This window comes from Citrus clementina, unplaced genomic scaffold (genome assembly GCF_000493195.1).
Source record: "Citrus clementina cultivar Clemenules unplaced genomic scaffold, Citrus_clementina_v1.0 scaffold_2, whole genome shotgun sequence".
Classification (NCBI taxonomy): domain Eukaryota; kingdom Viridiplantae; phylum Streptophyta; class Magnoliopsida; order Sapindales; family Rutaceae; genus Citrus; species Citrus x clementina.
Genome location: NW_006262688.1, coordinates 24,903,709 through 24,930,850, shown reverse-complemented (window position 1 = coordinate 24,930,850; position 27,142 = coordinate 24,903,709). Strand labels below are relative to the sequence as shown.

Here is a 27,142-nt window from a genome sequence, read left to right as displayed (position 1 = left end):
ATTTTATAGAAAATTAATTTACCAAATTAATCCTAAAAGCAAAATAATAATATAAAATTTTGTGGAAATTTTTATGTTACTTCTAAGAATAATTTAATAAATCAACATTTTTTTCTTTTTGTTAATATCCTCAAAAAGGTAAGGATATTGTTAAAAGAGCATTATTGTAAAAGATAAGAAAAAAATAACATTAATTTAATTTATTTAACAATAAAGATGTCTCGAGATATTTTTTAAAATATAAAGATTATACAAGTATTTAAGTCAAAATATAAAATCTAAACGATCATTTACATTACACTATAATACAGAGGGAGGGGGGGCTTTTACCTTTAAGTCAATGCTACGAGCATGGTCATCACTACCTTATTTCGGCGGGAAGGGATTTAGTTCAACTTGGGTGCTTTGAGTTAAAACCAAAAAAGAAAAAAAAAATGAAACACCAAATTGGATCATACACTGTCATGATGAAACCGTTGGGGGCATGCCACGACCTGCAAGATATTTGATTGATTCTTGTCTTAAGGCGTAGATTGGATTTCCGGTTCCAAATTAAACGTGCTGAATGTATTTCTAAACTTGCATATAAGAGTACCCCAACCACACTTTTGCTGATTTGATAGAAAATCATATGAAGATACTTTTAAATCAAGGCCATTCTACCAATGAACATTATTATGATTAATTATGACATTAAGAATTTAGACTATATACCGATTAAAGGTACTGATATGAATTGATTATTATGACATCTACATTTGGTAAGAATAAAGATTCATCTTTTAGTCATTAAAGTTTGGTTTAATTATCCGGTTAATTCTTATATGTTTTAAATTACTCAAAAGGTACCTGTCGTTATTTAATAGTCCAGTTAATTTAAATTCGAAGTAATCTTATAATCCAGTAAATTAGATATTTGTAATTTGACTCAATATGTAATGAATAATCCTGGAATAACATCGAGAATTTTATAAACAATTATTCTAATTAAAATATGAAACCAAAAGTGGCACTTTGTTTGACTGAACTTTTTACTTTTCGAGAAAAGGAAAATCTCTTTCTCGTGGACGCAATTGCAAAATTCTACAAGTTACGTACGTATTTGCAATATTAATTAATTTGCATCATGCAGGACGCGACTATATATATATATAAATATAAAATCATAAAACTCATTTGGGCAGAAAAAAAAGGGGAATGAATAAAAAATAAGTATGAAGTAATAAAAGCTGCATGATCAGTATTGGTTGTGTCCATGTGCCTGCATGGGTCGGTCGGTCAATCTACTTCAATGTACTTTGCTTAGCAGCTGAAAGGAATCAAATAAAAAAATTTGAACGTAAAACTAATATATAAATTCATCAAAAAAATCCGCTTTTTTCATGATTCATCATGAAAGCACGATCCGACGGCCATGATTATACTTTCTACAAGCTCACACGAGCTCAAGTACACCTCATTTACAACCCAACTATGAAATAAATACATTTAATTGTTTGATAATTAATAATAATTATTATGATAATTTTTTCTTTTCTTTTTCTGAAACCCTAGTGCTGTTTAACAGTGGCTCTAGATGCTAGTCTAGCTATGTAGGATTACATTTCCTATGCTCTGATAAAAGTAAAAATTTCAATGACTGTAAATGTAATTGAAAAAGCCTGCTTGCTTTCTCATCACCTTTCTTTATATATAGCAACTGGAGGCCATACGTTTGCTTCCCAAAAGTCTCTCTTAAAAAATTAATTGCTTATTGTGTTTTAATTTCTTTTTATCTTCCATGGCTGAATTTGTTTCATTTTGGCTTCTTCTTTTGGTTTCTATGCTTCTTGCTTTTGTTTTGGGTCTCATAATCTTGAACCACAACTTGCCCTTGTTCTTGAGACTTAGCCATGTCCCTAAGGGAACTTTTGGTCTGCCATTACTTGGAGAAACCCTTAGCTTCTTAAAGCCTCATTCTTCAAATTCTCTTGGCACATTTCTTCAAGACCATTGCTCTAGGTAAACTGAGTGTATGATGTGTATCTATAAATTTTCCAATTCTTGCTCTAAGTAAAATAAATAATAAAAATTTGGTTATTTTTGAATTTTCAGGTATGGGAAAGTGTTCAAGTCTCATTTGTTCTTCACTCCCACAGTGGTATCATGTGATGCGGAGCTGAATTATTTCATACTACAAAATGAAGGCAAGTTGTTTCAATGCAGCTACCCAAAGACAATTCCTGGCATCCTTGGCAACCTCTCCATGCTTGTCGCTGTTGGTGACACTCACAGAAGGCTCAGAAACGCTGCTCTTTCTCTAGTCACCATCACCAAATCAAAGCCTGAGTTTCTCAATGACATTGAAAATTTTGCAATTCAGATATTGGACTCTTGGAAAGATAAGCCTCAAGTCATCTTCTGTGAAGAGGCCAGAAAGGTACAGTTATTTTTAAATTAATAATTAATCTGAAGTTATAAACGTTAATGGTCATGCATATATAAATTCTGAATATTTTTTGTTTTACAGTTCACATTCAATGTAATAGTGAAGCAAGTGCTAGGTTTAACACCAGAAGAGCCAGAGACCACAAAAATTCTTGAAGATTTCTTAACTTTTATGAAAGGACTTATATCTCTTCCACTTTATATTCCTGGCACTCCATATGCAAGAGCTGTTAAGGTGACATCAATTATTATTATTATCATCATCATCATTATTATTATATTATTATTCTTTTTGTGTTGCAAAAAGATTAAGGCATGTGAGCAACTTCTTTTTGACTATCTTTACAGGCTAGAAGAAGAATATCTTCAACTGTTAAAGCAATTATAGAGAAAAGAAGACGAAGAAGTAGTAATAATAATACTGCTGATAATTCTGAAAAAAAGAATAGTGATTTTCTTGAGATACTTCTTTGTGTTGATACCCTATCTGAGGATGAAAAAGTGAGCTTTGTTTTGGATTCTCTATTGGGTGGCTATGAAACTACCTCTCTCTTAATGGCCTTGGTGGTTCATTTTCTTGGCCAGTTACCCACTGCATTAGAACAACTAAAGGTAATATAAATTAATTAATTTTCTATATATGTGTGTGATAATTAATCACAAGCATCATCCATGCAGTACTCCCTCAACTTTGTAATTTACCCTATTTATTTTAACACTGTAGCTTGAGCATCAAACTATAAGAAGCATGAAGCAGAATAATGAGCATTTGAATTGGGAAGACTACAAGAAAATGGATTTTACTCAAAATGTAAGAGAATTTATATATTTTTATTTTCTTAAGTACATTTATTAATTCATTATCGATCCTTTTTTTGAATTGTTTTATTGTAGGTGATCAATGAAGCTCTAAGATACGGTAATGTAGTAAAATTTGTGCACCGAAAGGCTCTGAAAGATGTCAAATATAGAGGTAGACAAATTTGTTCAAATATTATAATTTGCAAATCATGCTTTACACATAGTCATGCATGCATGAACTTTATGGGTTTGTTTTTACTTTTAGTGTCTTATAATGAAAAGATTAGCTACTTTATATAATTTTTATATTCTTTATGCAGATTACTTGATTCCTTCTGGTTGGAAAGTGCTTCCTGTTTTCACTGCTGTTCATTTAGACCCATCTCTACATGCAAATGCTTTCCAGTTTCATCCTTGGAGATGGGAGGTATAATTGGTAGCTTTTGATCATCAAACATGACATAATTGAAATAATTTTGTTTTGCACAATATTTATATGCAGAATCAAGATCAAACATGCAAGAAATTCACACCCTTTGGTGGTGGGTCTAGATGCTGTCCAGGGTCTGAACTTGCCAAGGTTGAAGTTGCATTCTTCCTTCACCATCTAGTACAGAATTTCAGGTAATTTATTCTACTATAAATCTATAAATCATATTTATTAACAAAATTTATATAAGTTTGATTTAGTTTTAGTCAAACTGTGGATATTTTCGGGATTGTCGTGCTTCTTCTAACTCTGAAAGCTCAAACAATTAAAGTGTTTATTAAATTTCGACTTTTATTTACAAACTAGTGATTTTATCAGACAAAACTACAGATAAAAGCATACATTGAGTGATTGACCTATTGATTAATGTTTGGCCTTTTGTTTTTGATTCTATAGATGGAGGAATCAAGATGAGGATCAACCTATAGCATATCCTTATGTGGAATTTAAAAGAGGCTTGGTGCTCAATGTTGAATGTTGTTCTGATGAAGCTGAGAACAAGCAACATTAAATCCCCAGTATCTTGAAGAATCATATGGGCTTTCTTCTTGTCTTCCATCTGTTTATTTTTTCAGAAGGGTCTCTTATTTACTATTCTTCCGTGCTAGTTTTATTTTATGTAGTGGTTGTAATCAGTGTAATTTTTCCTTGTGAATTAAATAGCAATATATAATCTTCTTTGAACTGTCTACTAGTGAACAAGTTATGTATATGAACTACTGGCCATGAATCCGGAGGGAAAGAAGTTACTTTTGTCAACTAGATTTTTCTCTTTTGCTAACCATTAATTATTGTAATTAATTAGCATAACAGAAACATAGCAAGTCAGCAACATAGCTGAAGAATGGAAATAAAACATTAATAAGGCTTTCTTATAGCCATTATCAGAGAAATTAAAGGCTTAGTCCAGCTCTTAGGCAGGGTTCACCACTATGGGACTCCTTACTTGGTGTTGTTTATCATCTGCCCATACCAAGTCCCCAAATACATAGTCCTTAGTTGCAGCTCTGACCTTTCTAAACTTAATGGTGACTTTGAAATTCTTCTCTTCTCCAACCCTTAAGAACTTCAAGCTCCTCGGTTCAACAGATACTGAGATTCCTTTCGGATTTCTGACACGAGCTATGTAAGTTCCCGGAGAACCAACATTCCTTACTGTTCGTGACACTATGATTGAGCCGGAGAGTTTGGGGACTGTGATTGAAGGGTAGTTGAAGTTGGCTGTACTAACATACTCGGGGCATCTATAGGTCTTGTCTGAGAAGAGTGCAATTTGTGTCTTGTTGTATCCCAAAGCACAAAGAAAATTCAAGTAATCATTCTCAGTTAAGTCGTAAACCAACCCAGGATCCATTGCAAGGTTTGGTTGTATATGCCCTGCTCCATAGCTAAAAGGTGTTGCTTTGTAAGACGAAGCATTTAGAATTTGTCCCTTATTATTATCTTGTATTGATGCTGTGAAACAGAGGGCAAAGCAAGGGATCAAAATCGAGTTTTCGGCACTTGAAGCTGAAACCAAGCATCATGTGATCACTAAGGGACTGGTTTTCATGTACCTGTGGTCATGATGGCTGATTTAATTGCTGCAGGACTCCATTCAGGGTGGAGAGTTTTGAGTAGACCAACAATGCCAGAAACATGAGGACATGACATTGAAGTTCCTGAGAGAGCGTTAAATGGAATCCGACGCCTGTCGTAATCTTCATTTGTTGGCCCTACTGCTTCAGTATAGGCAGCTATAATTGTCACTCCTGGTGCAGTGATATCAGGCTGTACATAAAATTATGGTAACGAGTTATTTAATTTAAATGACACAAAAGTTTGAAGAAATTTTATTTGCCATTGATATTATAGTACCTTAAGGATCTCTGGGGCAATAGAGCTTGGTCCTTTTGATGAAAAGGCTGCCATGATTGGAGCTGGCTTTAATCCGAGTTCTGTGGTTGCACGGGTAAGGTAACCAACAGGACGCCTGTTCGAAATAGAAATCAAATTATAGTAACAGTTGTCCCCCGGAAGCGAATGAAATGCTGAGAAATTCTGCCATCTTACTTGGTTGAATTGACATATCTAAATAAATCAGCGCCATCGGTGTAGTTGACATGTGAAGCAGGAAGGAGATGAGGATCGGCTAATAGCTCATTCCCATTTTCTAGGGCGTTTGCAAGAACCATGCCTACAGCACCAGCCAAGAGCGCTTGCTGTCCCTTATCTATCCTCGCATTATCTCCGCGAAGGCATACCAAGATCTTTCCTTTCACCTTCTTAGGATCAAGTGTTCCTGCCTCGCATAGTAGGCTGCAATGTGAAATAATTAGGTAGTTAATCCACATCTTTTTACATGCTACATAAGATACCAATGTAGTTAAAATTATTATGTTCTCACGCGACTTCAGTTGATGCATTAGCTGCTTTAGCATCTGCTGCGCTGATTAGTGGGAATAACTTGTTGCGCGGTAAGCCTTTAGATGATAAGCTTTGCCCCTTCAGAGTCAAAGTATGTTAATATATAAGTTCACGTTCTTTAAAATATGCTCAAAGATTAATTTCAAGCATCGAAAAAGAAAGGAAAGTCATTAACCTTGTAGCGTTTGTTATTGCTAACTACAACATAGCTCGGAAAATCTCTATCCATTGTGCTAGCGCCAACTGTGATTTGCCAAGGCGCAATATTTGACACAGTGCTATCAGTAGGACCAGAATTACCCGCAGAACAAATGACAACCATTCCATGCTTAACAGCATGAAAAGAACCAATTGCAGTGCTGTCATTGAAAAATTTGGAGGGCCCGCCACCGAGAGAAACAGACAACACATCAACGCCATCGTGAATGGCCATATCAAAGGCTGCCAATATATCGGCATCATAGCATTCGTTCCCCGTCACAGGCGGCCAGCAAACTTTGTAAGCTGCTACTCTGGCTTTCGGTGATCCTCCTTTTGCTGTTCCTTTGCCCAAGCCGAAAACACTTGCCTTGGCTACGAAGTTACCGCCAGCTGTTGACAATGTGTGTGTTCCATGGCCATCTTTGTCGCGCGGTGTATCAAAGGAAGAGTTGAGTGGTCCAACAGCAGCTGCGTAGCCTTTGTTGAAGTATCTTGCTCCTATTAGCTTCCTTCAGGGCACATACCAATAAAATTAAATTACAATTTTCAATCCCCAAATGACCTGTAATATTTTAGTCAATTTACAGTAGAAACATGAACAATTCTGCCTAGTATCTCAACTTGCATATAAAATAGCAAAATTGACGACGCTTTAATTAAATCATAATTAATCATGCCAGCTAGAACTGAATCCAAGTCAATAGTATGTGAGATTTGCATTGAATTCATAAAATTAAGATTTATCCTCAACCGACGGATTAAAAAACAAGGGATTGACTTTCCACAACTAAAATATTAGACTTGTCAAAGCAGCAAGATAGATGTGCTAATTACTATTATTTTTTTACAACTAAACTATTAGACTTGTCAAAGCAGCAAGATAGATGTGCTAATTACTATTATTATTATTTTAATCTTGTATTCATTGCTTTTTTTGTAGGAAGAATGAATAGTGATCATTTATGTTATCAAAGTAAGCTTCAGCTTTATGAGAAATTTTCAAATGAATTTGTTTTGTGGTACCACTCCTACCCGCAGAGAAAGGAGATTTAAGATCCTTCATTATGAGAGTTTAATCTTAATTGATTCCATAAACAAAGTGTTGGGGACCAATTACAATGCAAATTGATGAAAGCTACTATTTGAGAAATTTTTAACATAAAAATTAACCCCATTGACAAAAAGGGTATTAAAGGGTGAGGATTCAAATTCAATAAAGATGCAAAAAGGGTTTTGAGAATAATTCTTATCCATTCATGGAATGGACAAAAGGTTTCAACAAGAAAAGCACTAGTGCATAAGCATGGAAACGTATAGGAATGAATGAGAAAAACCTGTTGCAAAGAAACTTCGCATCTTTGTCATTTTCACAAATTCCTTTCCACTTTGATGGAATCGGTCCCAAGCCTTCATCACTAAAGCTTTTTGATTCAGGCCAGACACCTAACACAACACAATAATCCCCATTGAAGCAAAAGTGATTCCTATAACAGAATGTCAAACTTGATAGTGAAAGAGAAAGAAATAATAAATTGGCACACCTGATATCATATAGTGTTTCATAATAACATATATGTATCTGGACCATTTTTCCAACAAGAAATCAATCATGTAAGTTCCCACTATGGATTAAAGAAACCATTAGACCCAACAGCTTAAGTTGATAAATTAGAGTTTGCACAGGGTCTTGGCTCTGATGCAAACCTAAAAAGTAAGAATTTAATTTCAAGTTACATAAGGAGAAGAATTCTTTATTCTGCAACAGCTCGATCATTTTTTCCGAAAGTGGTTGTCTAAAGTTGAATATATTAAACATCTAGAAACCACTAAATCAAATAATTTTGTCATTGGTGAACTTGGATTAGTCAAAAAGGAGAGTTTGTCTACAAACATGGTTCATATGAATTTCAAGTTTATACTGTATCAAATTATTAACAATCAAAACATCGTTTTCAATTTTCTCAGTCATATTATGGTGAATTATCTTTCTTTCCACGCATGGATAGAGTCAAAAAATCGGAACTCTAATTTAATAATTATACCATATGTTAGATCTAGTGGCTGTCATGTAGTATAGATAAATTATATTAATATAAAAAAATTATATAGTAAACTAAAATGGTCAAATAATTTTATTTTATTTTTCCAAAAAACAAAAACTAGAACTCACCAGTATCAAGATTTCCAATAATGGTATCTTCACCATATCTTGCCTTCTTCCAGATTGAGTTTGATTCAACTCTGCCGTTGCGCTCGAGTCCAAGAAATTCCCATGAATGTGTTGTGTGTAATTTTCTTCCTTGATTCAAGAAAACCGAAACAACTTTTGGATGTTCTGCATTATGTAAAGAATCAAAAGCCAGTTACTCATCAAGAAACAACACAAAAATGCAAGAACAGAGATGAAACAGAGGAGCCCTGTTTCGGTTTCTCACTTGCAATCTCAGCTGCTACAGCATCATCTAGCTTTGCAGCAAAACCATTGATGTGTCTAGTGTATGAGTAAAAGATTGCATCTTCAGGATTGTCATTACTGTTTATGAAGTTGAAACAATTATGTCACTCAAATTGGATCCGAATAAGAGACGTGCAAATAGATAGATATATCATATGACCAATTTTTCTTGAACTTAAATTCATTACCCATGCAAAAATGACCCAAGAAACTCATAGTGAGACTCAGTGACTCGATGTAGATCAACAGCTGATAATTCAGGTCCATGAGAGTGCGCACCTAAGTAAACAACATAAGACTAGATACAAGAAAGATTATGAAATCATTAGCAACATTGGCTGCAAAGAGAAAGTTTCTAATTTTTTTTTTTAAATCACTAATAATGGAGGGAGTAAGAGGATTAAAATGCTTACCTTTTTGGCAGCAATGGTGGGTCTGTAGCATAGAGAAAAGAAAAGACAGGATAAGAGGAAAAGGGAAGGATTTAAAATGAAAATCCTCATTGCTTGCTACTGCTAGTTGCTTTGCTACTTTGTTGTTGGTATTGTGCTGGTCTGCTTCTCCTCCGTTTTTGTAAGGTCTCATTTCTTTTTATACACACAATAATGGAACAGAGGATAGCAGTTTGAGCTGGGTATGATTAGGGTGCGTTTAGGATTGAGGTTGCACTAAAGTGTTTGGTAAATACTAATTGTTATAACTTGTAAGTTATGTTGATATAATTTTTCACTTATATAATGAAAAATTTATTGTATCTTTAATAATTTTGTCAAAATTATTAATTAAAATTTATATTTACTGCATATTATTAATTTTTGTTTGATAGTTACAACTTTTTTTCCACAGCAGCTGTAGCTTAAAAGCTACAGTACCTCAATCCCAAACGGAAACCTTAACATGTCATCATCATCCTAAAAGTTACACTCAACAGTCAATATGATACTATTTTAGTATAATGTTATGTCATTACTAATGTGATTTCTAAGTGTGCGCTTTAGGTTATATGTTAAGGAATCACAACCCTTATCCTTAAAAAACAAGTTACTCAATTTTTTTTTTAAATTATTCTAACCTTTCTTACTCTCTAAAATAAGCTCATAAGTTTTTCCTTTTTTTGTTAAAAAAAAAAATTAGAAATGGAGATCAATGTTATAAAAAGTTATTAACGAGATCTTGACGAATATCTAATAAGATGGATAATATAATCTCTCCTCTTATTTAACATGTGAGTTAGGGCACATGTTAATGTAATTCTAAGATTGAAATGTTCTTAAAATTATATTTACGTCTATAATTTTGCAAAGACCTGCACAGAGAAATTTTATGAGTCAAATTTTGAACGTGAAATGTTCTGACTTTGAAGAAGATACGGTGTAAGCAAAGCAAGAATCTCAAATATCTCAACCTTTCCTTTCCCATTTTTATATAGCCAAAGGCTAAAGCTCGTGTGCTAGTTGCCAAAATAGTGTACTAGTATAGCAAACATAATTGACCAATCACTAACTGCCACATGCAAAACTTAGGCTTCTTTACCATAAGTTATGGGCAAAACTAGGCCGGGCCCACCTCTAGCCAACTCATCAAGGGCCTGTAAGTTGCCTTATCTTTATTGTGTGCGTAAAATTATAATGAACTCAAAATTTTCGTGTTTGATTCTAATTAAACATTGTGATAAGTAAACAAACCCAAAATCAAATATATCTCAAGTTACATATGGGTTTTTCCAAACAATTTTCAAGTAATATTCCAAGAGATTTCATTCAAGTAATGCATCATTCATGGGTTTTCTCAATCATGAAAATATTATTGACAAGTTTGAATAATTAAAACTAAAATTTTAGGCTTTTTATACTAACGATTAATATCGAGAATATACTAGAATAAACAAATTCAAAATATTATTTTATAACAAAATTTCCCTAGTCTAAATATGAGAAATAAAAGAAACGGTACCCAAAAATGATATCTAAAAAAAAGATAAAAATCTCAAAAAAAATAAAAAATAGAAAAATAATTTAAAACAGTAAAATAATTAGAAAATAAATAGAAATTTCAACTCGATCACAAGACATAACAACAATAACAGTTTTGAGATTTAATTCGTCTCGTCGCAAGTTTTAAAATAGTATGTTACACTCCCAAATGGTAAATTTTAATTTAGATGAATTATTGAGGGGGTTATCTAAAATTTCAATGATTGAAAGTAGTTAATTTGTATTTTAAAAGAGTATATTGATTAGTAAAAATGAAGAGAAGAAATAGGCTGATAGTAATAGATAGGGATTCAATTTTGATCAAACATTCCAACGTAGGTAAATACAGAGACACGTGGATTTGACTATCTATATGTATATGGGATGATAAGGTAAAGGGAAAAATTCATTGTGGAATTCATCCTGTCAAATTTGGATTTCTCGCGATTATAATTTTATGCCCAACCTGGTCATGTCACTTTTTTATGGAATTGAGCAACTGCGAATAAACTGTGACCATTATTAGGGCACGGTCAACGTGTACAGGGTTTTGTTGACCAATGGAATATAGTGTCAAAATTTTAGAAATCATTATTTTCTCTGCACCGAATTATATTCGCATATATATATTCATCCTAGTCATCCTACATACTAGCATAAAGATATCTGGTTGGCCAATGGAATATAGTGTTCGGTTGTCAATTAAAAAAGTTGTTTTAAACTATTGGTATGTTTAGTTTTATATTACTAAAATTATTTTTCAGAAATTAAATTACCAATAAAAATATATAAAAGATTTAACTCCGTAATCATCCAATTTTAATAAAATACACCAAACTATCAATTGATAAGAAAAATCAACCAATAATATCTTTCGTGTTCAAAATTTAAAACACAATAATAGGATAATTTTTACTTTCCTCCCTTGAGTTTTGGGTTTTTTGCACTTAAATGGCCAAGATCTATTTACTAGTAAAGACCCCCTTATCATCAATTAATTTTGTGCTTGACTGTTAGTTAAATTTAAAAAAATTGAAATGCCCTAGTTGGATTTTCAAGAACTTTCACATCTCATACATTGGGCGTGAAAATTATAACAACCATAATATTACCATTATACCCCTTAAATTTAGATTATTTACAATTGCATTCAACAAATAAAAGGATAATTCTAATCCTAATCATAAGTTACATTAACCAAAATACTCATTTAAAAAGGTCAAAAGTTTAGGTCAAGTTAAAAGAAGTACTCATGATTGCAATTTGATCGTTGGATCCCAACAGTCACATTGCCACATATTTACCTATTTAAAGGCTTAAATTCAGAGCCTTGTTTACAAACATCACTACTTCCTCTCAACACTTTGCAAACTCAACTACATTTCTCTCAAAGTCTCAATCTTTCAATCTCAACAACATGGATTCAGAGGGCTCAAGTGCAGTAACCAACAAGAAGAATTGATATAATAAAGGTAGTATGAAATGGAGGAGTCAAGTTAATGGAAATCAATGTTAAAGAAAAAGCTAAAATTTAGTAAATAGAAAATGCAAAGCGTAGGTGATTGATAATAACACAAAAATGCAGCATATCATCTATTAGATGCCAACAAATTTAGTACATAACAGAACTATACAGATTCAACACCATCTAACTAACTTAAAGAGACTTATCATTCTATATGAAAACATTTCAATTTGTCGGAATAACATATTATCAATTATCTAATTTAAGACTATTGAGGCATATCTTACATTATGCAATTAAAAACAATTATCATTAAGTGTTTTAAACTTCAATTTTTCAACTTTGTATAACTGTCATTAAGACCAAAAAAATTTGTTTATACTTTCCAACATTTTTCATGCCTATTAAAACTCAATTAAAAAAGTACATCATGAATATTACATGGCATAAATCAAATGCACAATCTATCATATAAGTTGAAACCATATGCTTTCAAAATACCCAAAATGGCACATATTTTATGTTGGAAAATTTTTTCTCGATTTTATACTTCACAGTTCCACAAACATTATCAAAGATGTGTCAATAAATAAAGAATGAAGCATCCACTTGACATTTACAAACAACTCACATAGTATCATTACACTCTAAATGGAACCCAAAAAAGAAAAAAGAAAAAAAAAAGCTTTGTTCAAAACTAACCTATTATTAGTTTCAACATAGCGATTCAAGTCTTTCGGGTATTGGCGAAATTCAGAACGGTACATGATGTAGGTTTGATGTTTCTTCTTCACTTTAGACAAGTAATAGATACTGCTTTGTTAGAAATAAAGATTTTTTTAACCTTCTAAACAGAGCTCTCGGCTAAGCTTCATGAAAGAGAAACGATCAATTTGAGAGAAAAGAGAGGAAGATCTAAGCTTTGAATTTTTTGACAATTTTTTATTTTTATGCATATTTACAAGACACCATTTTTTCGTAATGATTTGACAATTCACTGTGCTCATGTCAATCAAAATGCGCAAAAGTTATGCTTGTCAAATTAGATTACCAAATTGCCCATAACTAACCATATGAGAATTACCGTTTGCATTTCATAGGGGGGTATTTACTACTAATAAATGGATCTTGGTCATCTAAGTGTAGAAGGCCCAAAGTTTAGGGGAGAAAAGTAAAAATTACCCCACAACAATAATATAGTCTTCCAAATATATAGTTCTAGACAAACGGTATCAATTATTATTACATAAAAAAAAACAATGCACATATAAAGCAAAGATAAAAAGAATGTCAAATGAAAAATAATAGTGTACATATAAAACATAGAATTTCATTTCCAGGAACAAAAAAGAGCAAGACCGAAATAAAGACAGAAGGCAACCGGCAACAGCAAGTCCAATAATTCAAAAAAAGCAAAAAATTAAAAAAAAAAAAAACAACTTATGCTGTGTTCGTCAACAACTTTATACACACACACGTACATGAAATTAATAAAATTATGTAGGTTTATTTTTAACATTATATATAAAAATGAGAAGCTATTTTGTCTCTAATATTAATTTGAACTTTTAATAATAAAGACACAATAGTTTTTAGAGAGCTCAAAAAATTTATATTTCAAAATTAACAAAACACCACAAATTATTATTATTATTTTATAAAAAAAGCACATATGACCTTTACAAAAGGCAATACCAAAAACGTACTTAAAAAGTTTTCATATTTGCTTAGGCCTTGACCCTATAATGGTCCACTGAGAGAAACTATATAAGTTTTACCTTATTTACTCGTGATGCTATTACCACCCCTTTATTATCCTTTTCGAACTTATTTTTTAATTGTGTTCGGGTGGGATAGTTTAAACCCACCAAACAACTCAATATTCATGTCGCTGGAGCAATACCAGAATTCGTAAAAGGAAAATTATTTGTTGCATTTTTTATTTTTCATATTCAATAAGTGAGACCTTTTTTTTCATATATTGTAGCATATGTCTCTAGCTTTGTGACGATGATGATAATAGAGGACGATTAAACATCTAGATTTCATGACAGAGAGACATTCTCTCATGGAGATAAAAATTATTTTAATGCTTTAGGTAGAACTTACAGTCGTAGGAAGAGAAACGAGTGACGAGTTTCGTTTGCGTTGGGAACATTTTTGTTTTTTAAGGAATACTAATTTTTTTTCCCCTCCCAAGTGTTGGTATTGATTTTTTATGATTTTTTTTTAAATTCACCGGACAACTCGTTTTCCCTTGCATACATAGGTACATACAATTGTGAACTCTCTTCCTCATATTTTCATTCTAAAGAGGTGCAAATTCTAGGCGAGTTCTAATCGGAAAAAAAAAAATTACAAACACAGAGATAAAAATCACTATTTGAATATAAAGATGGATTCAAAGAGTAAAATTTATATACACACACGATAATTATAATTTGATTTAGAAATATTTTAATAATTAACAATTATTTTTTAAAGGTAGATATAGTGAATAATTTGGTGAGGTAAAATAGTCCCACTCTTTATGTCCTATTTAATTCATAAAATAACCTTCATTGTTAAACTTCCTTAATAAACCATGTGAGTGACTCTCTCTCTCCCCCATTTCAATCTTCTTGGAATATCATCTCTCAGCAGATTTTCTTCCTCTGTAAACACCAATGATTGATTCTCTCATTCCATTTCAAAAAGAAACAAAATGGGCACAAAATATGATTGTTCTCTAACATGTTCAAAAAGTTAATAATCTATGACAAAACTATATTTCCCCAAAAAAAAAAAATTGTAAATAAGTGAGTAAACTTATTTTAAATCAAATTCTTACTTTTTTAATTGCCTTGTTTTTTGTTTGTAAACCTTGTAGATTTAAAGAGTTTGTGATGGAGAAAGAAAACAAGAGCAAAACCAGAGGCGGGTTTAATTAGATAGGTTTTAAATCTCTTACACATTTTAAAATAAAAAGGATAAAATTATAAATGCAAAGCAGTAGGGGTTTTAAAAGAGAAAAGAACGGGTGCCAGTAGGGTCAATCTTTACCCAGAGACAGGGTGGACCAATGGGCCTTGTCAAATCAGGGTCAAAAACTTCAAGCCCACAGCCGGAGAGCACGTGGTAGTTCCGGCACGCGAATGGGTCCCAAAAGCCAAGCTGTCAATCTCCTATGAGCAATGTTTTTTTAAATTTAAAAAAATAGGCCCTCAAACGGCCGTAAGAAAATCCGTTAAACCACCCAGAACGAGGCAGTAATTTGTCCCATGCGCTGGCTCTGGCTCCGTCTAATACAGGTCAAAAGGCCGTCATGGACTTGATTTGACTCACCCCCACGTTGTTATCATCAACCATCCCTAACACGCAGTGATGCAGACACGCAGGTCCACATTTTTTATATTATTAGAAAGAGACAAAAGTGTTTAATCCTCCAAAAAGCAAGAATTGGGGTTTAATTTTAGCATTATTGAAGCTAATAACGGACTATTATTGAAAGTATTAATTGTCTAGTAATAAAGTAATGATGCTCCTAGTAATAGTGGCCGTCTCGATTTACACTCCATCTCTTATCTCTGTATTTTCTGTTGTCTTTGCTTACTTCATTTGTCTTTAAAATCCCAGTTTAAGCAAAACTAGAATCTCAAATCAAAAGCGAAAGTGAAGTGAGTGTTTGGCTACGTAGAAAGTGGAGTCATAAAAAATTTCCAGATATAGCTCAGGGGAGCATTTGCTTAATTGATTTATTCAGCTGACAAAATTTTAACTGCTTGATTTGAGTTTTGCAGGATACGCTTTGATCTGCCTGGCTCCCTGGATGCCAAGTAAGAAGCTTGTCGACATGTGTCGATTTCTCATTAGTTGGCATCAGAGGAGCCATGCAGATAGACGCACCAATGCCCGCCCTCCGATTAATCAGATGAAAGGTTGGTACGATAGAGCTAATAGTCTTTTGATATAATTTCTATGGAAAGTGTTCGCATGTTGTGAAACTCAGATCATTTGACGCTATACAATGAAGCATAGATGCTAAAACTACGGTTTATAGCATTAAATCTGAATATTTCTAACGTGTAAACATCCACACTTGAGAATTATTGGTTCATCTGGACTGATTGCTCCTCCACGCTATGAATTCCAATCTCTCCGAATTTAGCTAACTCTGTTTCTCAGCGTCCCTGTATGTGGCTCGCTGTGTATGTGTATATGTATATTTGTTTTTACAGGATGGAGCAACTGTAGGGGTCATAGTCTCTAACCACGCAAACATCGTAATGAGGCAGTGGCGCCGCAACATGATAATTAGGCCACACCACTGGCTCCGGATTGGCCTCAATTTTTTCATCATCCATGCTCTGTTCACCAGCACCAGCACCAGCACCAGCAGCGCCGACGCTCACCACCTCCGCATAACCCACCTTCTTTCTTAACGAAGTCGTGAGCGCAACCGCATCTACCCCGTCTCCCGTCACCTCTATTTGGCTCATGTCGTCTCCTTTCAATGCCACTGATTCCACACCTAAGCATGAAGAAATGAACCATGACATAATCATTGCGGATTTCAAATATATGAAAACTAAGTAATAGTTAATTAATGCGGACTCGTGCATAATTGGTCGCAATTTGACACTGGATTGCTACTACCAATGTACAAGTTTGTAAAAAGATGTCGGCATTAGAAAACGATTATTTTACCTGAAAATCCAACTGCGACCTTCAGGGCCTTCGAGCGGGACTTGTGCTTATTCATATAAACTTTGATCACCATCTTTTGCTGCAACAATTAAACCAAAGTTATAAAGAACAGCAAATATTGACTAAACTTTAACACGCAACAAACACTTATGAACACAATAATTTTTGATATTTTAACTTTGTACACATAATTAGTTTAATTATCACAAGGTTTTATACCTTCATGGTCTTGCTCTGTTGGAAATTGTTTTGATTCTTGATTTCTTTAGGAGGTTTGAAGGCTTGGAGCTGTGTTGGGCTGTTGGCTATTATTGTGCATTTATATAGCGCCTCTTGTGGTTCTACTTCAGAAGTCGTATAGAGGGCAATTTCTTGGTGATCTCAAAGATAATGACAACTTAAATTCATTGTACCTTCATTCCAACTATTCAAAATTAAAAGCATACACTTTGCTTTCTAGAAATCAAATTTTTATTCAACCTAATAATAACATGAAGAATTTTTTCCCATAATAAAAACATCATTAATTGTAGTAGGTTCTTCAGAATTATATAAATTTTCGTTGTTAAATTGGGACTGGATCTGCACAACATTATTATATAGCCAAATGGATTTAAGACTATTGATAAATTTCTTTCGTTTAAGATTCATTATGATATCTACCAATTAAAAAACTGAAGTGGCAATGTTCCTATTTAATTAAATAAGTAGGAAATGAATGAGACCAGAAATGTTCACATTATGACTTTGACTATGCAATGGAAAACGAAGGCATGTGGAAAGACTAACTAGTGAACTTAGCAATTAGTATTAAATTATGACCACCAAATATGATAATGAACAAACAAAAGGTCGATGACGTTTGACATGTTAACCATCCCTAATTTGTCTTCATTCATTTAGCTTTACAGTCTCAAAGTCATTGTAAAACTAATTTTGTATTTGGCAAAAGTGGGTGAAATAGTCCAAGTAGTTTTTTTTTTTTAAAAAAAAGATATTATCATTTTATCACTTAATTTTTTTAATATGTTACTTTATCATTAAAATTTTTAAGCAATTATTTTTTCCACTTAATATTTTAATTTTTATCGTTAAAAATAATAGAACTTTTAACAAAACTTTGATTAAAAATCTGTTTTATCCCTAAGATCTGTAAATGCTATTTAATCCTCTAAAATAAAATAATATAAAATTAATTATAGATAGAGTAATAATGCTTATATTAGTTAATTAGTTTATATATCTAAAATAATTAATTGATAAAATTAAAAATATTTTAATACTTTTGGCTTAATAGATTGAAGTTCCTGAAGTACAGCTGTGATATCAATAGTTTCTTCACAGATAATAGATTGGTGATAAAATGATAAAAGCTAAAATATTAGGTGAGAAAAAGTAATTATTATAAAATTTTGATGGTAAAGTGATATTTAAAAAAAAGGTAATAAAATGATAATATTTCTTTTGAGAAAGATTTTCGAAGGTTATGTGGCATGACTCTTGTCGCCTTCCAAATTATAACTTTTCTCAACTTTAAAATAGTTTATTGTTTTGTGGTGTAAGTTTTATTTGCTAATAAATTCCTCTTGAATTTGGTGCATTTTTTGAGAATAAAATTACTTCAACAATCAAGAGCGAGAACGAATGGCGTAATCTCAAAAAATTTCGCCTAATTTCAGCATTATCGAGCCAATAATGAACCCTTAATTCAGAGATTATGAACAATCATTAAGACTGTTTTAATAAGTTCTTTGCTGCAATAAAAAAAAAAAAGAGATTCTCAATTTTTTCTACTGAAATTATAAAATACAATTTATCCCCCTACTGCAATTAGTAAATATCACTTATCTGTAGTTTAATAATCAATAATCTTCCTGACATCATAACTTTATAGTGTTATCTTTATTTTCAAATACACTTTTATTCATATTTATTATTAATTAAATAAATTGTATGAACAAAAATTAAAATACTAAAAAAAGAATATAAGTTTTGATGTGAAAAAAATTAATAATAAGATATTTTTAAGTATCTTTACTTATAATTAATATATATTTTATATTTATAAGATAAAATATTAAGTAAATGACTCATTTACCGATTTACACTTCTTTTCCTTTAAATTATTTTATGCCAAAAGAGTTATTAGCTATTATAAAAATAATATGGAGTAAGTAATGTATAGTAATCTAAATAGAGGAAAGCTAACAAACGAGGGTGGACATTGATTTGGTTCGGTTTCGGGACAAACTCTCAATTTTGCCTTAGCCCCGACTTTAGTGTTGCTGGCCCGCGTGCCTCTGGTTCAAAGAAGTACTTTAAATTAGTGAATGGAAGCAAGTATCGCTCTGTGCGCTATCTCACTTTCATACGGTTTCTTTCGTTAGGCTTTACAGTGTTCTCCTGCTTATTCTTTGTTTTTTTTATTTACTTTTGCTAATTTTTTCTTGTTGGCTATTTCTTTCTTGAGTTAGAGAGTTTGGTTTATATACCCCGAATATTTTTTTATTTTTAATTTACAAGTAGGGGAGTCATGCTTAGCCCGCACACCCCATGGGGGTTTTTAATTAAAAAAATCCTCCATTATTATTAGTGTAGATGGAGCACACGTTTGTTTTTTTTTTTTTTAAAGAGACTTTCTTTCAAAAAAGGTAGGGGAATAGGAAAGTGGATAAGCATAATTTTTTATACCTAATCAAATTTAAACAGCCAAGTAAATAAAATTGATTGATAACTAATTGCTCGAATGTCCTTGGGAGTAATCTTCTTTCAAAGAGACCTAAAATTAAAACCAAGAGAGTAAAGATATTTTTGCAGGATTTAGATAATCCACTATATTTCAATAAGCTAGAAAATTTTAACAAATTTTCACATCACCTTTGCTGATCTCTACTTTCTCCCACAGTAATTAAAAAAAGTTTTTTTTTTTTAATAGTAAATCAATTATTTATATATTCACACAACAAATTACAATATCAATACAGTATTAAACTGCATGCTTCTCCCCTGGAAACGCAACCAATTAATCAACTTGCTTCATCAGAATTTCAATTCCCTTTCTTTCTTTTTGTTCGTCTATCATCTCCAACCCCAAGGTCACACTATAACTACCCCAAGTGCAGTGCAAATTTTAATTTCTCAAATCCTCTGTGTCATGTCTCTGTTTCTCTTCTCACATGATGGAGCAGGGGTCAGCGTATCGATCAGCAGAAACCACATGGTAATCATAGTGAGGCACCCACCCGCCGTAATAGGGAGGCAAGTATTGAGGTGGTTGTGGTTTGACCTCAGGATTCTTTGGTTTGTTTTCATCTTTCTTCTCACCGGCGGGACCAACGCTCACCAGCTCTGCATATCCGACCTTCTTTCTCAGCAAACTAGTCAGCAAAACAGGGTCCATCCCATCTCCAGTCACCTCTATCTGGCTCTTGTCGTCTCCTTTCAACGACGCCGATTCCACTCCTGTAATAAACAATTATATATTTAGTACCCAGATACACTGTATGTTTGCGACTGTTATGCTTCTGCTTAATATAAAATTGTTATAAATAAAGTATTTGTTACCTGAAACGCCGACGGCGATCTTCAGAGCCTTAGAGCGGGACTTGTGGCCTTCCAATGTCAATTTGATCACAACCTTTTGCTGTAATATCAGATGAACAAAACCAAGAAAAAGAAAAAAAAAAATTAGTTTCCCATTCAAGAAACTCATAAGGCCGTAAGTGCATGTAAAAAAACTAATTCCAAATTTCATACCGTCATGGGTTTTAATTGTTTTGATGGAGATGATGATGCAAACAGAAAGCCTGCTCTTTGAGAGAAAATGGTTAACTTTGTTGCTTTGGCTTTTGTTAACTCTTTGTTGGGTATGCTAAGCCGCATTGGTTGGTATTTAATATTTATAGAGCCTTTTTGTGGTTCAGAGTGAGCTGAGGAAAATTTCGTGTAGCTTTCCTCGTATTGGCTGCTGAGTTTGTACACATTCGCCAGTGGCATCATGGGGTCCATATAATGTGAAATCTTCGGATAAGTCTTCTCTGTCCATGGCAATGTAGCGAAGCTAGATTAAATTTTGGGACAAAATATTTATTTGGCATGCATAATTAGAAATGGATTAAATGTATTAGATTTACATTTAATTCTAAACTATTGATTAGACTAAGAAGATATATTTCGTTCATTTATCAAAATCTTCTCTTTTTATTTAATAATTCAAAATATTTATTTATTTGCTATTAGTCAATTAATTTATTCTTAAGTACTTATTTACTTATATGTGAATTTATGACGTCTTATTTTATTTTATTTTATTTTAAAATACTCAGTTAATAGCATATTATATATATTAACAAAATTATTATCAAGAAGCATTAGCATGCTATTCATTGGTTGGTTATGTTCTAAAATATTTTTAAAATAATTGATGTATGGTTAATTTAATATTTAAGTAGCTTTAATCATTTATCTTATAGGCAATAATATATCTCATATATATAAAAATGTAAAATTTAAATAATTTAAATTTGTTTGTTATAATTATAACTACCAATTACTAATTTATTATATATTTGTTTTTTTAGTTAGTTGTATTTTAAAATTAATTTTAATTTTCCTCATTAAATATCTACGAATAACTTCATTCAAATTTAATTTAACAGAGTTTAATCCTCTCTTGTACAGAACTAAGAGAGTACTATGTATAATCTAGACTAATCCAATCTAATTCTATTAGTCAATAAAATCTAATTCTGAGTGCGAATCATTGACTAAGGGGTTAAAAAATTATTAAGTTTGACATTATGTTTATGCGGGCAATCTTGTTGTTAATTTAAAGGAATTTTGATCTAAACCGTTGATAATAATCATAGACAAGTTTCTAATTTACCATTTGGATTCTTACTCAATTACGCGTTTAGATTTGTTCTCTAGTCTAAAATTGAACATTGAATTGATGATGATGATTTGTTCTGTAGTCTAAAATTGAACATTGAATTGATGATGGTCGCATAAGCAGCTTAAGACAAGAACGAGGACCACTTAGGCCATGGACTCAGCAAGTCAACTCGACCGAGTCATGCATATTGTTCATTGAGTATTATATGTATTATTAACTTCTTCATTGTTTAATTTCTTTTAATTGATTTTCTTAAATATTACATACATGTGAACCAAATATGTATGCTCTCTCAAGCACTAGCTGCAGTGAGCGTAATTAAACTTCAATCGTCTAGTAGTACGTACTTCAAGATTTGTTTACCAAAAGCTCACCCAACAAAACAGCGACTATTAATTTCTTCATCTAATTTGAAAGAAAATAAAGCAAATAGTTACTAAAATTTGTTTCACATTCAGATTAATTTAAAAATGAAACTTGTATTTAGTCGTCACTTGAAATGAAATAATTTCAAGTCAACCACGTCAACGGTAGGTCCAGAGACTCGTTCAAGTGATGTTGGATCGTATGCAGAGGCGGATGCAGCACATGACCAGTGGGGGCTCAAGCCCCCACTGGCCAAAAAAAAAATTTAAAAATAAAAGAATTTTTTTAATTTTTTAATTAGCCTCATTAAATTTATTAAAATAGTCACTATAAAATATAAACCCCATAAAATTTAAACTTTGATTTTTAAAAAATATAAAAATATATATTTTAATTAAAAATAATGATAGCCCACTACTAAAAAATTTTCTATTCTAAAAAATATGGTTAATTCTTCCAGTTTATATAATAATAGTAGAACGAACAGTTTCAGTAATAAAACTCATGAAGAATCATCTTTGGAATCGGATGGGATACGTGATAGTTTGATTGTTTCTATAAGAAATAATAAATTTAATAATATTGATAATGAGCCTATTGCATAACATTTTTAAAATATAAAAATGCGTAGAGACTAATTATAAATATTTTATATATTCAAAATTTTAATTTTTTATATTTTACTATTATCTAATTTAGCCCCCGGTAAATTATTTTTCTAGATCCGCCACTGATCGTATGATGGTTCATTTTCTTTGGACGGTGATAAGGCAGGCAGTTCTGTAATAATATATGCTTGACTTGACTCAACGAGTATTTACGAGTTGACGGTGACGCTTCTTTGATTCTGTCTTTGTTCCTTGTTTTTTATTCTTTGATCTAGAATGTTACAATAACCTTGTGTAATTTAAATAGGTAAATTGAAAAAGTTTTTTTGGTTACCAACAGTTTCTAATAAAATTAGGTCGTCTCGTGCATGTTATTACATCATAATTGACTAATTTTGAAATAATAATAATAATTATTATTATGAGAATATATATACACACACATATAAATTTATTTTCTAATGAGGGTTCTCACACTTTATTTAAGTGTAGGAATGCTATTATATCACATGGCGTTCCTCATCTATTGAAGTAGAGGAACTCATAAATATATGGGGGACGTAATAATAAAAATATAAACTTCCTCCTAAAATTTATAATAATTATGACAAGTGGAAGAATTAAGATTTTGGTTTGATAAGGGTCTTAACAAAGAAATCCTAAATCTGACCAGGCTATAACATGAAATAATAAAACTCAGATGGCCAAAAATGAGGACCATAATGAAGAATATGAAACATCATTGGCTCATAACGGATAAATATAAAGTTTAGGGGGGCCAAACTAATATATGCATAAAATTTAGAAAAAAATTCAAATCAGTCCCTTGTGTTCCCCTATTCTTTTCGAAACTTGGGGGTTTGTAGTTCACTTCACATCATCACATGGCCTTCCTATTGAGACTTGAGTTGAGCTCCTCACACCTTTATAAAACACTTATCAAATCCCGCTTATAGCCTCACCTTTATGAAAACCATAGAAAATGACAAAACATTATAATTGATTGAATTGAATTTTAGACTTATGCAACCATGAAAAGTACGTAGAAGACTAATTCCAGTGACCTACGTAACTCTTAAAATCACTTGACTACTAAACCAATTAGCATGCAGTCTCCTTTTAAAAGATCCTGAGAATCATTTTTTTTTTTTTTTTGTAGTCAGGGATTGTAAAATAAATTTTAAATTCAGTAGATGTACTTCTTGGTTGAGCTGATTTTCAAGATCAGGTGATAACAACTTAAATGTTTTTAAATTGGCAAATTAATAAACAATACCAAATTATATATACATATATGAACGTTTCAAAGACCTAACTACTGTTCAATGCTTCAAATTATAGCAAATTAATTAAGATCATGGCATCGAATTTTGACGATCAATTTTAATGTTCGTCATGACGTCACCTATTTCCATCGGCATCATTACGGAAAGTGACTAATTCTAGGCGAAATTTGTAAATTGAAAAATATATAGCCGCCTGTCCTAACAACCACCCATTATTGACGCACGCAAAGATTGACATGACTTCTTCAAGATGAGATCATCAAATTTTCATCACATCAACAATTTGACAGAAGCTACCAATTATTTACTAAATCATTGTCGCTTTTAGGAGTTCTAGAAATAATTTTAAAAATTTTAAAGTTAATTTTAATATTTAATAAAAAAATTAAAATTATTTTTGTCACTTCCTAAGCTAATTTTAAAAAATAGAAAAGAGTAATTTTTAAATTCTAATTTTGAAAATCAATTTTATCTTTTAATACAATTTTATAAATATCCTTAAAATTATTAACTAAATCTAAAATTATCCTTATTCAAATTGGAAACAAAATAAATATTTATCATAATTCATTAATATAAATTTATTAATATCAATTTATTGGTCGAATTATTATTAAATTTGTTTCACTATATTATTAATTTAATTATCAATTGTTTTAAGATAAAAAAATAAAAAAGTAAAATCAATATATTATAAATTTTATTTTTAGTAAAAATTATTATAATACACAATTAAAAATATTATATGTATATGTTTTTATATGTATAAGTAAATTTTATCTTGTATTATGTACATTTTAGTCATTTATTTTTTCTCAGCAATTTAACAGTAAAATTTACCAAATGTCCATAATTGCTTTCAAAACTCACAATACTATTGAAAATAAAATTTACTAAACACTTAATTGATTCTCTTTATAGCTGATTATTTCTACAACAAAACTAACAATAATTATTTTAAAAGCTACAATATTCCCAAACTGGCCCTGAATCATCTAATATATGATGAAAATTAATTGAGCACTTTCATATTAGAATTGGACAAAGCTATGATACCCTGTGACACCGTACCCCTCTTTTGTCTTTTTTTGATTGAATCCCTTACATTCTTTCTTATTTACAATTTAGTTATAAGTATAGCGATAATTTTATTTTCCCATTCTTCTTCACCTTTCCTCCATAATCATCTGATTTTCTCCATTTAACATTATTTTTGGGCCGTGAGATCTAAGAAATGAGATTTATTTATAATAAATTGAAAAGCTATATTTTGAATAAAGTTCATCTGACCCAAACAAAGTTTGAGAGTTTAGTACTAAAATATATTGTACAACCCTTTTTACTTTTTTTCCTCTTATCAAATTCATGGATTGCATAGTTCTTTTTCACTTTCTTTTGAATTATCAAATTGGGCAAAATTACGATACCAATAGGATAAGTAACCCCTTGCTTTGTCTTTTTTTTTTTTTCGTTTAATTGCACTATAGTCTATGTTTTGTTAAAAATAAAAAAAAGAAACTAAATAGTATTTCTAAATTTTGACACTCAAGTCCTATTCATTTCAATTTTTAATACTTATACTGTTGAGTTGACCATTAACAAAATTTTACCCTTACAAAAAATAAATTAAGTATTTTGGATATTTAAATAATAAAAATACACGTAGTAGCTCTTTTTAATTAAAATTAGGCTATTTGACTTAAAAATACTTTTTGCAACTATTTTTTAATTAGAAATTTCAATTATTAAAATGCCTATAAATAATTTACTATTAAGGACAAGACATATACTTAATTAATTATACTTTTCTTTGTTCTCATCCTAATTTAAATTCAAAATTTATTTTAAGCTAAACATAATTTCATTGTAAACAAATAATATTCATTCAAAAAGAAAAAAAAGAAAAAAATGTAAAAATTAATGGAACAAAGGAATCAAATTGAATTACCATCCGCATTTGTTGTTGGAGACCTTTAATTTAAGCAAGTTTTAGCATTTATTTCACGAGGCATGAATTGGGCTTTTATGGAATCCTTTAGCAGAGGAATATTTAAAAATTGTATAAACACTAGAAGTATATTATATGAAGAATTGCATAATGATCAATTAACCGTAAAACCAAAGGCAAATAGCACCAAAAGAAAAAAACACAAAAACAAGATCTGAGCGTCCTTACTTAATATTTAGCACCAATCCCCATTTGAGAGTTGTAAGTTTGCAATTGATAACAGAATTGTAGAGAATTCTTTTTCCATTACAAGTACAAAAATGAATAATAAAGAGATAAATCAATGTTTATTGCTATCAAATTAAGAGTTGAATTTTTAGAAACTTAAAGTACTTTTTTGTTTATTTTTATTGTCCACACTTTGTAAGCTTATCTAGTCCATAAAAGATCAATTTTGATTACAAAAACAGAGGTGAATAATTTATTATTCAAAAATAAATTAAATTGGGGTTATTTTTGTTATTATGAAGTGTACATTGTCTAATTTTAATTTAGGCTACGGGTTTTTTGACCAATTGTTTGTAGAAAGTAATTTGGTGGGTTCAAATGACCTCATACTATAATTAAATCATAAAAAAATATTATAAAAATAACCATTCATTAAATTACTATTAAGGACAAAAAATAATCATCTATAGTAATTTAAATATTTAAATAGCTTCAATCATTTATCTTATAGGCAATAGTATATCTCATATATATAGAAATGTATAATTTAAAAACTTAAATTTGTTTATTATAATTATAACACCAATTACTAATTTATTACATATATTTTTAATTAGTTGTATTTTAAAATTAATTTTAATTGTTCTCAATAAATATCTATGAACAACTTCATTCAAATTTAATTTAACACAGTCCAATCCTATCTTGTACAAAACTAAGAGAGTACTATGTATATTCCAAACTAATCTAATCTAATCTAAATGCAATCGAATCTTGCGTGCCAAACATTGACTAAGGGGTTAAAAAATTATTGAGTTTGGCATTATGTTTATGCGAGCAATCTTGTTGTTAATTTAAATGAATTTTGATCTAAACCGTTGACAATGATCATAGACAACGTTGTGATT

The 27,142-nt window shown here is 31.1% G+C and overlaps 4 protein-coding genes across 4 annotated transcripts; 1 reads left to right on the top strand and 3 right to left on the bottom strand.

Moving 5' to 3' along the window:
- Positions 1–1,780: 1,780 nt before the first annotated feature.
- On the top strand, positions 1,781–4,449 carry LOC18051625 (cytochrome P450 724B1). Its single transcript, XM_006447807.2, has 9 exons — positions 1,781–2,001; positions 2,095–2,419; positions 2,510–2,662; positions 2,776–3,039; positions 3,152–3,238; positions 3,322–3,400; positions 3,549–3,655; positions 3,731–3,852; positions 4,115–4,449. Exons 1-9 carry the CDS (start codon positions 1,781–1,783, stop codon positions 4,227–4,229), a joined length of 1,473 nt encoding a protein of 490 aa, XP_006447870.1. The 3' UTR covers positions 4,230–4,449.
- Positions 4,450–4,518: 69 nt separating this feature from the next.
- LOC18051624 (subtilisin-like protease SBT5.3) lies at positions 4,519–9,363 on the bottom strand. The gene is made up of 11 exons (XM_006447806.2): positions 9,194–9,363; positions 8,969–9,078; positions 8,761–8,858; positions 8,496–8,660; positions 7,660–7,768; positions 6,300–6,834; positions 6,105–6,202; positions 5,771–6,016; positions 5,576–5,690; positions 5,275–5,488; positions 4,519–5,173 (listed from the first exon to the last, which is right to left on the bottom strand). Exons 1-11 carry the CDS (start codon positions 9,281–9,283, stop codon positions 4,632–4,634), a joined length of 2,322 nt encoding a protein of 773 aa, XP_006447869.1. The 5' UTR covers positions 9,284–9,363; the 3' UTR covers positions 4,519–4,631.
- Positions 9,364–16,429: 7,066 nt separating this feature from the next.
- Positions 16,430–17,129, bottom strand: LOC18051623 (heavy metal-associated isoprenylated plant protein 46). Its single transcript, XM_006447805.2, has 3 exons — positions 17,124–17,129; positions 16,905–16,983; positions 16,430–16,728 (listed from the first exon to the last, which is right to left on the bottom strand). The coding sequence occupies exons 1-3, from the start codon at positions 17,127–17,129 to the stop codon at positions 16,430–16,432; spliced, it is 384 nt and encodes a 127-aa protein (XP_006447868.2).
- A 2,683-nt stretch (positions 17,130–19,812) lies between these two features.
- On the bottom strand, positions 19,813–20,766 carry LOC18051622 (heavy metal-associated isoprenylated plant protein 16). Its single transcript, XM_006447804.2, has 3 exons — positions 20,661–20,766; positions 20,469–20,547; positions 19,813–20,366 (listed from the first exon to the last, which is right to left on the bottom strand). Exons 1-3 carry the CDS (start codon positions 20,664–20,666, stop codon positions 20,077–20,079), a joined length of 375 nt encoding a protein of 124 aa, XP_006447867.2. The 5' UTR covers positions 20,667–20,766; the 3' UTR covers positions 19,813–20,076.
- Positions 20,767–27,142: the final 6,376 nt, after the last annotated feature.